Raw genomic sequence first — 13567 nt, forward strand, 5'->3', positions numbered from 1 at the left:
TTGAACGAGGCTTCAATTCCATTCGCATGAATCAACAACCTTCACCCGCTAAAATTAAAACGATTTTTCCTCTTTAAAAAGGAGCGCTTCTTATAGTCCCACGCAGATCAAGCCATGGAAAGTTGCCAGAGACGGCAAAAGTTCAGATTAAAAAATAATTTAACATTGAAATTCATTAGTCGATTAGAGAATCACATGATTGAGATCATAAATCAGCTATCAAGAGGAATGCGCTACCAGGGTTACTCTACAGGGATCGGCCGCTCGTTACTTTGATTCGTAATACGTCCGTGTCCCCTTTCATATTCTAGAATCGTCCGAACATATCAAATCATTTCCTTAAAATGATTACTTTACCTTATGATTATTGAGTAACATTATTATAGTAGCTCCAAATCTATGTCTAGGAAAATGATCTGTCTCTATTTGGCCGCGAAAGATAAGTGAGTCAACTAAAGTATTAGTTGCCACGTCCTAATCCCTTTTCAGTACAAAATATTATTTGCCACTTACCAAAGATTTCAAAGGCAACAATTTTGCTCACGTATTCGTTACTCGAGAGAGCTCTGCTCATTGCGTATTTTGGTCTCTAGATCATACAACTAAACATTATAAAATAACCTAATCAGAGACTCATCCTTACCGATTACTTAATGCGGCGGCTTCAAGTTTTAAAGCCACGTGTAGGCTTCCAGATATTTTAATAAACCCCACTTAGACACTTGTACAGAAACAAGAAGCCTCAACCGACACTGATTCCGCTGACCTTCAAGCCAATTTTGTTGAGGGAAAAAATGAAGCGGCATAGATTGTATCAGCAATGGAGGATAAAATTTAAAGCTATGGGAGTGGGAGCAAAGGATAAAGTGAGACGCAAGAAAAAGTGAGAGCGTGGAGAAGTCATGGCTGCGAACCACGCAGTGCCTTCTTCCCTTGGAGTACCCTCATTGAATAAACCACTAAGCTTAATAGCTTCGTCAGAGAGACCCACACTCATGGGATCGTTACTGCCGCCGGCAAGCATTACCATATCATATCAGAAACGCAGTTTTCTCCCCACTAATCATAGTTACAGCAACGCATCTACTTGTCTTCCATCTTTTCCCTTCTGACCTTTTAGCATCGACATACCATGCCCCAAGAACAAAGATAATGCAGACTGTTATCATATCTACCCCCTCAACCAACAGTACATCAAGTTAATAACTGATGCAGTAAAGAACATTCATGGATGCAGCAGACAGCACCTAGAGCCTATAATGGGAATTCCTGAGAACTAACCAAGAAAGCCATAACGCATCAACATAATTATTAATTAGAACTGCTGCAATTGCAATTAACAAGTTCAAAATGTAATTATTTGGTCGTTCCAAAGTCCGCGCCTTTTTTAATTCTATAGCATAGCTTTCGCTCAAGATACTCAGATAGTTAAGAAGGAACCTAACTTTGACGGTTCAACCTAAATGCCGCCCGCAAAATGTTTCGTTTATGAAACAAAGCAAAGTTGAATGTGCCCCCTTTGTTTTTCTTTTTTCTTTTTATTTTCAGAGCTGGAAATAATCTGATAGAATACAAATGAAAAATCGCCTGAAAAAAAATAATAGTCTAATATGAAAAATTAGTAGACGATCGAAGTAAGAACTAAGAGAACAAAAGAAAAAAAAGAAAGAAAGAAAGGAGGGAAAAAAAAAATACCAAAATGAGAATCAAGTGAACAAAGGATGTGTCACAAAACAGTCCTGAAGGCTGGAGGGAATTTACCGGCAACAACCCTTGCTGCCGTCATGACGTTTCAGAGGGTGTGACCGTACAAATCGTAAGGAGCCCATAGGGCGTCGAGTGGGCAGGGCCGTTTGGAGTCCAACCTGAGCCATGGCTTGCCGCTACCGGACCAATGCAACAGGCTAACTGGACCTGGGTGCAAATCTCGACAGCTGCCTCTGACGTAATCACCACCCAGGCCGTGCTGGTTCCACCGGTGCTCGATGGGTGCCACGTGTCCTGCGAAAACCAGTAGGAACGGCGGAAGTGAACCCAGCTCGTAGATCCGATCGCTCTTCTGGATTTCCATCCATCTTTCGATATGCTTCGTGTACCGGGCTTTCCTCCATTTGACTAGATCTATAACCATCACTCCTGTGTTGAAATAGCACGGTTTCCGCCGCGCAAAAGTGGCGGAGAACCGCTTGTCTGACCAGAATCCTGCCGTGAAATACTTGGTGAAGTTGGCATGGCAGTATTCCGGTGCCCCGATTGTTTTAGAACCCAAGCTCGTACTCCACAGTTTGGATATATCATCAACCACGACTAGATCAGAATCCAGGTAAATCACTCTGCTCACGCAACCCTCCAGAAGATCCGCCAAGTAATTCCTGGCATAATTCAAGGGTTGTTCAAGCGCTTGCCTAACAGAGGTCGAGATCAGGTTCCTTACAATCTTTGGATCGAAGTAATACACCTTGAACTTCAACTGGGGGAACGTCGATTGAACTATCGACTCCAGATTTGTTTCCGACACGAGGAAGTGAAAGAAGATGCTTTCCGGGCACAAGGAATGCTGCAGAATGGAGTGCACAGCCGCGATTGAACCGCGGAGGTATTCAATGTCGAGTGTTATCGCCACGTGTACCAAAGAAGGATCGCAAACACTCATTTCCCCCGAAACCTCCCTTTGATTCGAACCACATTTATCGGCATTGCGGAATGCAGAGGCTTTCCGGAATGAAAATCGGTTTTCACTATCGGTGGGGGGCATCTGGACTGGCAAACGGAGATATCCGTCGAGGTGGGAGGATCTGATGGCTTCCGCCGGAGGAAACGATTGCAGAGATGGAGAGAGAACAACCAGAGCCATTGCGGCAGAGAAAAATCCCGAGAATCGCATGAGCCACAACATTTTGGCGCCGCAAAACCCCCTCCTCCTCTTCTGGATGGACCGGAAAAGGAAACGATCTGCCAGAATCGACGATAGGAAGGTTAGGGTTCTTCTAATGTCGACAGGGAGGAGGCAACAACTATTGAGAACGGAAAGTTATTGGAATCGGACTCTTTCCTATGCGTCTGCGTATGAGTATCAATCAGAGCAAGGATGCCGTGGGGAGGAAGCGATATCGAGAAGGGATAAAGCAGATGAGAGAGGAAGACGAAGAAGAAGGAGAGGAATCCATGAAAAGGCAGAGGTGCTATCGTGGGCACCGTCGCTCTTTTCTAGTGCTCCTCTGCTTCTTTAATTCTTTCCCTCCACTGCCTCACTCACTGTGTATCTTCTGCGGAACAAAAATATATTGACAGATGATAGTGCAGTGTCATGAAGGTGAACTGCAGGGAGGGGGGGAGAGAGAGAGAGAGCCCTTTTCCTTTCCAGCTTAGCGGTTGCGTTTTCCACCATAGAAATACAGAGCCCCAAACATAATTATAATATTTTAGGTGGGTAAATCTATAATTTTAATATTTATTTATTAAGTACTCTAATTAATTACCACGGGCGTGGGAACGAGCGAGACAAATGCAAGAAAAAAACCCCATTTTTGAGAAGCACCAGCTGTTCTTGTCTTTTTCGGAAATTACTATACTAGCCCTCAGAATTTTCCATCCTCGCTTCCCTTCTCTCTCCTCTTCTTTGCTGTCCTCCTTCTGTTCCCCTTCGGCTCTTCCCAATTCCCATCCTTCCAAGTATGCCCCTGTACAGTTTACCTTTAAATGTCTTATTATTCATTTCCACTTTTTTTTATCATATTTATAACTAAAAAATGCCCTGTATAATGCAGGGATTAAAAAATATTCACCGATTTTTTTCTTTTTTTTTGTTTGTTTTTGGCCATCATGTGAACATGTATATTTATAAGAAGTTTTTGTCTAATAGAATGCAACTCTTGTTAGGGTATAATTCAATTTGAATTCTAGAAGATCAAATGTTTAACAAAAAAAAATTATAACATTTAAGTATTTAACTAATAGCATTGTAAATTGCACAATGATAAATATCAAAACCAATTTCAATACTTATCATACAAATAAGAAATGAGAACTCATTACGTCTAAACCATTAAAATATAATTTTTATGATCTAGATTTATAATTTTTCAATGAGTGTTGTTTGAATAAAAAATTATTTTTGGACAAAATAGCAATTAATAGATTGTCTTTATTTTGGATTATATATCCATTAAAATAATTTCTAAAAAATTGAAGTAAAAAGTTGCAAATCTAGACTATCTATGTTATATGTGACTGGTCCAAAGAGAATGAGCTCTTAGTGTTTATCTATATGATGAAACACTAAAATAATTCTAATAAATATCAACTATTAGCCTTTCTTCTTGAATAAATAAAGTTTAACTCTTCCCTCTTTCATGTCATTAAAATCATTTTTTAAAGATTTTATATTAACCTCTTTGGCAATGTATTCTCTTTTTTTTTTTTGGAATATAAGGCCATGGAAAATCATGCAGGTAAAAGGAGATTAGGTCAAGTCTAGACTCAAGAGTAGACGACACTCTGAAGGCGGAACATCGAAAATTAAAAGTGTTGTACCATCGCTCGTTGCATGGTGTGCAAGTCAATTCGCACATTTGTTAAATTTTTTAAGTACATGATTTAATGTGATAACTCAATCCTTCATGGCAAGGCATCTCAATCTATTCTCTTTTTAATATATACATGTGCAATGGGTTTGTCTCTCGCAATATGACAAATCAATATTCAAACACATATGTTTATATGTAATGCTTGTATTGAGTATTTGACCGTGCTTGAAATATAATTATCTCCAATAAGAGAACATGTGTGCACATAAAAATAAAAAAAAGTTATCCACCATCATCCATATTTTTGCAATGTATGATCTTAATAGTATTCATAGCTAGGGAAAAAAAACCTTTATAACAAATCAACAAAATAAATAACTTTTTTTAGCAATATATTTAAGTTAGATTGGGTTAAATTTTATATAACATGAACATCACCACTTCCCAGTAGAAGGCAAAGCAAAGTCATAGGTAGAAAATTCTAGAAAGTATGATTGACAAGCATATTATTGTATTAATATTCCAAGTGATAATTAAATAAAAGGGCTTTTACATATATAACTTATTTTATAGAATCAAACTTAATAAATAGCTCAAAATTTGTTATATTTTACATTATGGCCGTGTTAATATTTAGTTAAGCTTTATATGACAAAACTACCCTCTTTGTAAATAATATGACCTTCTTTCAAATATTTTTTTTGAAAAAAGCCTTCTTTCAAATACTCGAAGACAGAAGAGAGCTTTATTTAATCCTCTTTCAGAAAAAAAAAAAAGAAATCACAAGATTAAGCATCCCCATATATATATAAGATTAAATGATGTTGATAAGTTTTAACTGATATACTATCATAGATCAAAAACACAAAAAAAAAACACAATAATTTGCCTAATACAGATCAAACACGATCAATAAAAAAGTATGAACATCTTAGCTTATTACAGGGAATCAAATACCTAGAATAATAATAATAAATTCTATTTTCTATCATAATAAATGATGAGATCAAGCATCTACGTATATACAAGATTAAATGGTGTTATTAAGTTTTCACTAATATAGTTTGTCAATGATATTTATATAATGTCATGGATTAAAAACATGAAAACATAATCCTTTACTCAAAACAGATCAAATACAGTTCAAACAAAATTTTAGACATTTTAACTCATCACAAAGAATCAAATAACCCTCTGCAACTAAATTTTAGGTTTATATTCATCTATACGCAAGGAAACTTAATAATGAGACTCATTTGTAGAGTCACAAAATTGAACTACTTATGTTGGGACATATCTTGCAAAAGGGTGCACTTATTAAGAGAACAAAAAAGTAATTTGTGAATATCACATTGATTCCTCTACCCACCAAGAAAGGGAAGGAATTATTGTGAAAAAATGAGAGATATGATGGATGTGTGTGCAGTGATTTGATTTAATTTGTTAAAGCTTAAAATCATTTAGTTAGTTATAGGAGATATATTCACAGACTAGTTTATGCAAAGCATTTTAATAATATATTTGTTCTATAAATAAAAAGAAAAAATCACCTTTAATTAATTTTGTGAATGGACCATATTTTAAAATATTTTAAAACTCCATCCATAATTTATGAGAATTGTATTTTTTATAGCCATTAGGCCAATTTACGCTTAAACAAAATATTTGAGCAGGCCAACATGAAATTATAACACAATAATTAGTCCTGAACCTATTTATGTTAGATTCAACTACTATAATGTCAAGGTTATCATAATCAAATCAGACTAGTAGGTTCAACCAGTTTAATCGATAATTAACCAGGTAGTTGGCCAAAAGCAAGGCAAAACTAGGGGGAGGGGAAATTGTTGGTGAACTGCCCAAATTGGTCTTGAACCGATGAGAATCAAATGAACAAGTAGTTCAAAATTATTTTTTCCTTCTCCCCTGATTTGCTAAGAGCGACATTATTTTTATTTTTTTTTCAATTTTTTTATTTTTCCCTAACATGGAAGGACTTTGATATCTAATTTATTCACTCTCAAGTCGCACACCCTCATCCCTCTGTGCCGTAAGGTGTGTTTGGTTAGAAGTTTTTGGAGGAAAGGGGAGAGGATTTGCTTCCCTTCTCTTGTTCGATTAGTGCCTAATAAAAGAAGGAGAAAGGAACCCCCATTTGATTTAAAAATCAGAGGGGAAGGGAGAACTCTAGTCCCCCTCCAATTTGAAGTTTTTTTTTTTTTGAGGCAAAAGGAAAGAGAAGATGATTAAAAATAATTTAAACATTTATTTTAAAAATTTTAGCGTACCATTAATGTTAAAAGATTATGTATTATCTTTCTTTCTCTTTTTCTTATGATAAAATAAATTGTATTGCCTTACAAAAATTAATATATAATTTGTTATGTATAAAATTTTAATAGTTTTCATTAGACTCACTAATAAAATATAATATCAATGTATTTGTTTTTAATTTTTTTTATCAATATAAGTTCATATCCTAAAAATAAAAACTTAATAAATTATAATGTAACAGTTTTTTTTAAAAAAAAATAAATTAAATTTGATAGAAATAAAATTATAAATTTATTTTTTATTTCCCTCCCCTCTTAAATCAAAGAAAGGTTTATTAAATTCTTTTCCCTTTTTTCGTCTCTTTTTGAACCAAGCACGTCCTTAATTCCCAATTTCCATCTACTCTTTTCACCTCTATCTTGCGATTATGGCCGTCCTCATCATTCTTTAAACTTCTTCCTCGCCATCATCTCAACCCAGCTTGTTGTTCATTGTCCCTTGCCTCAGCCTCACATGTTGTCATTCATACATCATCCCTGCTCGTCCTTCATCTGCTCGAGTGCTCGAGTGTGAGTCATTCATCCAACGTCGCTTTGAATCTACATAATCCTATGCGAGCGAGCATCACTCTGGATCAGCTTTAAATCTCCTCCTATCCCTCTTTCTCTCTCTAGCTTCACTGTATCATTTACTCATCAACTCTCTCTCCCTCCCTCCCTCTAATTCTGTATCTGTGCATCCCCTGTAACATCAGAGGCTTCAATCACTTGGTAGGAAGTTAATCATGAGTAGTTTCATGACATAGAAAAGGAATTTCAAAGCATATAAAATTTTTGAGCATTTATTAAGGACTTGAATTTTGGAAAAGAAATAGGAGAATTTATGCCAAAAAATAAAATACATTATAAAGATTTAATTTCAAGTAAAATATGATGATGATGATGATACATGAGAGAGGGGATAAGTCATGGGGTGTGTGTGTGCGCGCACACAGACACACGCTTATGTATAATTTAATATATATTATATATATAGATTAAAAAGAAAAAGAAAATAAAAGCCCCAGGCCCACTGAGAATATCCTAAACACACACATGCATTTTCAACAATTAATTCCCAGAGGCAAACAGCGCGATTGAGAGAGAAAAGGGGCATGTGGCGTCTGGGTGGAGTTTTAGAACTCAACCATAATAGTTTAAGGATAATTTGAGACTCTCTAGGACTAGGCAAGTATTCCAATTTTTTTTTATTCTATTTTTACACCTCCTTAGTTTTCAGATTCTTGAAGAAGAAAAAAATTTTTTTATTCTATTTTTACACCTCCTTAGTTTTCAGATTCTTGAAGAAGAAAAAAATCTAGGTTATGATCTATTTAAAATTTTTTAAATCCTTTTACTGATAGAAAATTACTTTAATCATATATCTAAGTCTATTTTGAGATTTGAGGATGTTTGATCTCTAAATATAATTTTTTCTATCTGATTTGAGAATCTTAGAGTAATGCTTAATCCTTAAAATGAGGATTTGAGATGAGCATAGGCTTAACATTAATGCTTTAGAGTTATATAGAAATTGAGAAATAAGTTTACACAAGGGATTGAGATGATTGGCGGACATTTTAGGTTGATATTTAGTCTAAATTAGCCCTATGAGTTATATGCTTATGTGACTTGTACTCTTATGGGCTGTGTACATTGACTTTGTGACGTTACCGTGGTCGTGCGGAGGCCACAAGTAGTTTCATTGAGCTTTTGAGAAAAGAGGTAACTGTATTGGTTTACTTCATATGCTTGTTTGTATGGTTGAAATTTTATTCATGCATTAAATACTTATCTATTCATAGAAAAATATTTTTAATATATAAATAGCTAAACATGATAGCCTGCATTTGTTTTATGTTTCCATAAACTGCTGTTGAGTGGAACTATTGCTACTATGATATTTCTTGAGAACCATGTATTTTTATTAACGATGTTATAGCTGATCGAAAAATGATACCACGACTTGGTTAAAAATTTTGGAAATTGATTCCATGATTGCTAGCATATGCGGGAGGTTGCATTAATGAGAAGTTATCTATTTTCAAAATGTTTGATTGCATAATTAGCCCCACCTTGCGTATAGTGGTTGGCCATTTTTAAGGTCCCTAATATCTCATATGGAAAGAATTATTGGGACGAGACACCTCTCTAAGAAGTTTTAAAGAAAGCCATTGGGATGAGACACCTCTCTAAAGAGTTTTAAAGAGAGCCATTGAGACGGGACACCTCTCTAATAAATTGCAGAAAATTGGTTTTGAATTTTTATATCATGGTAAACAATTTTGTGAGTTTAGTTTTTATTATCATAATATTTGTTTAAGATTTCTGGGTTATAAGTTTAGGTGTTTCATTCCCTCCCCTCCTTCTCTCAGTTGAGTTGCTTGATTAAGACTAGATGACTTGTTGAGCAACTAAAGCAACGTGATCAGGGTGCACACTTTCTCAACCTGATTGCACTCTAATAGGTTTGTGTTTGTTTAACTGTTGAAGAATGGATCAATGCAGTCATAATTTTCTTTGATTTTGATTATTATTTTTAATATATAATATTTAAACTATATTAATTTATTTACAAATACTTTGACCCTAATTAAACAATTGAACCAAGAATCAATGCCTTGATCAATTCAATATCCCGTCTAATTCTAATGATATTGCTAATGATACACAAATAATAGAAAAGGTGACGAGATTTATATGAAAGGGAACCAATAACCTAATGCACAATTAATAATCACATATAAAACTATCTTGAAACAAATCAATAAAGTTCATAAATATATAATTAAAAGTGAGATCAAACACTCATTTATTGTGTCCGCATGTTTTTATACACCACGTACTCAAGAAAAATAAAATATAAATCTAGTTTCTCCAATTGCTAAAATATGGACAAACTTTTGCTTTTGTCGTGCTCGAATCGTGATCTTCTTAAGAAAAAAAATTAATAAATATAGGAGTCGCCATCAAAATTTTAAAAGGACAATTTTAAAAATTTTTAAAAAAAATAAAATGATCTATAATGATCAAAATAGAATTTGAGAGTCAATTATACATGGGGAAGGTGTTAGGCACCCCATATCACCCATCTGTAAAAACGGTTATCCTAAGTTGATTAAAAAAAATTAATTTGGCCTTAAATGTAATTTAATTATCCTTAATTAATAAAAAAGGAAATAAGAAGAAAATTATAATTAAAAATATTATTTATTTACAAGTTGAACTTGACTTAGGATAAAATCTTACGGTCTGTTTGGTTTTCCTCCGTTTCACATTCAGAAAGCAAAATTTTACTTTCAGAAAGTTAAAAGTTGTTTGTGTGAAATATTTTACAGAAAAGCACATCCTGAAAGTACATTCAAACAGTAGCTAAAAGTGAATTTCTGAAACGTAACTATTTAAAACTTTTGAAAAGTGGATTTGAAAAGTAAGATATTATTTGACCATACTACTCTAAGTTTAATATCTTATTTTTTTATTTAAAAAATAGTTAATTCATTAAAAATATAATTCTCATTTTAATAATAATAATTAGATATCAATTTTTTTAATATTATAAATTGAGTAATTAATCATGTTAATTTTTAGCATTAATGTATAATAAAAATTACAAATCTTTATTACATTTTTTAAAAGTACAAATTAAAAAATACAAATAATTAGAAATTAAATTTTTAGCATTATAGATCAAAATTTATGTTATTTAAAATATTTATTATATTTTTTAAATATTTTAAATATATTATATTTGTTTAATAAAAATTATAAATCATTATAAATTAATGTCTTTTTTGATAATTGTACATTCAAAAATACATTTCACTATCATAAACTAAATAACTTTTAATATATCAAACTGACTTTTGAAAAAATATATCCAAACACAAATTTCGTTACAATAACTGACTTTTACTAAACTGACTTTCACCAAATGAACTTTTGACAAACTGAAAACTAAACGCACACTTAAGGCCTTATACCTTTAGTTTAAGGGTAGAAATGCATATCACTTTGTTGGTAACTTTTAGAAGAAAGATATTTTTTATTTTTTTAAAAAAGGTTTTTTAATTGGATTTGTGTCTTTTAATTTATAAAAAAAATTATTCCCTTATTTGATAAATAATTTTTTAAAAAAAATATTGAAATTCCTATAGAGATTTTAAAAATCTCACACAAAAATTAATTTATTTTATGCATGTAGAGATCTCAAAATCTCACATATAATATAAATTATTTGCCAACTTATTTATTTATATAAAAAATCTCTCATTTTTTTTAAAAAAATGATTTTTGAACAAATCAAATAAGCACCATGATTGGTGTGCCTGTAGTAGCCTATTATCACATAAGGCATGCCGATCGACTAATTACCTATAGAAACTCTAAAAATCTCACATGTCTAAAAAAAATACGCACAAAAAATCTCAAATCATTGGTGTAGTATGTGTTAAAGAAAGGTATAATAATATAAGGTGCTCATAAAAAAAATAAGAGATCAAACTTTTAAAGCTTTATCACTCTTAAAAATTTTGATGATTATTTCAATGTTCATCTCACGCAGAGTAAACAAAAGAGATGAATGATTAAAGTCTGTATTTGACTATGCATGTGTGAGCATTAAAACAAAACACGCATGTGACTTTCAATTCATCTATCTGTATGCATGAAAGGATACTCATGGGGATAAAAAAAAATTGATTCGTCCCCTGTGTGAAAAACTGAATCAAAGGAGGAACAAAAAAGGAAAACGAAAAAAAGAAGATAAAGTAAAGGAATGTGAGAAAGAGAGAGGGATGGGGATGAAGAAAGAAGCAAGAAAATACAAGGCACCAAAAGTAACTATATATATACACGACTGCATAATTTTTTTGAGAAAGGAGCGTGAAAAACAAAAGGATTAACTAATTCATTAATAATCATATGTCCTTCAACCTTCAATATTTTTGAAAATTATATATGTGATCACAAGTGTGAGAATATTGACTTTTCTTAGAGCATTATAGAATAATGATTAATGGATATCATCCTCTTCAGGACATCTCTATTCATTTCTAACCCTATATTATAATGAGTGAAGATGATATAAAAGAACAGTTAAATATTTTTCATCTTTTTAACAAACTCTCTCATGGTACTGTTTTTTTTTTTTTGCCTTTGTTTTCGTCCTTTGATCCACAACATTCATTTCCTTTTTATAGATGAAAATTAGGGTTGCATCTTTAATAGTTGAACCCCTCATATCATAATTTATAATTAATTTTATTTAACTTTCACCATTTCAAATCAAGGCATAAATTTAGGGATTGAATTTTCATTTATCTTTCTCTAATTAAAGACTCATATTAAGGCACAAATATAAAATTTTTATTATTTAAATTTTATTTTTCATTTTTTATTATTTTATTAAAAAACTTTTCAATTTATTTATTTATTTTTTATAAGGGTTCGGATAAAATGGAGTGTTCGCAACTTTCATGTAAGTTTTACATTTCCCTTTTATGACTTGTGAGTTTTTAAGCCAAAGTTGTGATCAAAAGTAAGTAGAAAAAGACCCTTTTAAAAAAATATTGCATTTTTTTAAAAAAAGCTATTATTTTTTTTATAATAACATTTTTTTAACAAATCTTTTTACTTTTGTTTATGCGTGAAAATATTAGCACCTTATTTTCTTTATGAACTTATAAATTGTGAAAACAATTAAAAATTATATAATATGATATTATAAAAAATACAATATAAAAAACATTTTTAAGTGTTTATAGTTATGGACTTATGGTTGAGCGTGTTTTAACTTTTTTTTTTTTGGTTTAACAAAATGAAAAAAACAAGAACATGGAAAAAAAAAGAAGTTGCAAAAATGTTGACAGGCAATAATTGAATTAAAAAAGACAAGCAATTGGCCCATAGTACTGTTAATTATACCATCCCATCAACAAGAGAATTTATTATACTTTACTATATATAATATAAGATGTTACTACTTCGTAGCAATATAAGATGCCTTGAAATTAATAATAAATCATTTTATTTAAGAATCAATGATATCATGCTTTATCTTGCTTTGTATGCAAATATAAAATAAATGCCTAATTTTGAAATGAATTCCTCTAATTTTTGTGCACTATATCGCATCTAAGTAATTTTTATAATTTATGTTATTAAAACATGTAAATGTTGGTATTAATTATAAATTTATCATTATACAACAATGAAAATCATATTATTTACAAAATAGTGAGTTGCATGGCTTCCCATTTATTTGTGATCTAATCATGTATCCGTGTAATTAGGATTATTTTACGCAGTTGAAATTACAATGATTCAATTATATTAAGTATTATGTGTTTATTATGTGTTCATGTTTTCAAGCATTTGATGGTTTTCATTAAAACTGTATGGGAGTTTCCTCTCAAGGTTAGCTTGGGTGGATTGGAATTTGAGCTATGTGTTAAGAGTTCAAAACTTTTTACACATGGTTAACTATTTGTTGTTATATCTTGAGTGCTAAGTGGGCAATGATTGAAGATGCTAATTCTTGATGTAGATGGTAAACACATAAATTTTACTTCCAAGGAGATAACTTATATATAGCAATCACTTATTCCCTGAGGTCATGTACTTATATATATGTATATATATAAAACTTTATCTATCTTTATTTATTTTGTGTAACAAATTATTGCATCCAATTTATTTTCATGTTTAAAATTTATCTAGCTATCATGT

The 13567-nt window shown here is 31.8% G+C and overlaps 1 protein-coding gene across 1 annotated transcript; it reads right to left on the reverse strand.

Annotated features, from left to right (window-relative positions):
* Positions 1 to 1588: 1588 nt before the first annotated feature.
* LOC129318835 (probable galacturonosyltransferase-like 7) lies at positions 1589 to 3374 on the reverse strand. The gene has a single exon (XM_054963811.1). It carries the CDS (start codon positions 2894 to 2896, stop codon positions 1793 to 1795), a length of 1104 nt encoding a protein of 367 aa, XP_054819786.1. The 5' UTR covers positions 2897 to 3374; the 3' UTR covers positions 1589 to 1792.
* Positions 3375 to 13567: the final 10193 nt, after the last annotated feature.

The sequence above is a fragment of the Prosopis cineraria genome, unplaced genomic scaffold (assembly GCF_029017545.1).
Source record: "Prosopis cineraria cultivar Desert tree isolate PC_DT_omini unplaced genomic scaffold, ASM2901754v1 PC1, whole genome shotgun sequence".
Taxonomy (NCBI): domain Eukaryota; kingdom Viridiplantae; phylum Streptophyta; class Magnoliopsida; order Fabales; family Fabaceae; genus Prosopis; species Prosopis cineraria.

Coding starts and splice junctions, on each gene's coding strand:
- LOC129318835 (XM_054963811.1), bottom strand. CDS start 2,896: ATGTTGTGGCTCATGCGATTCTCGGGATTTTTCTCTGCCGCAATGGCT.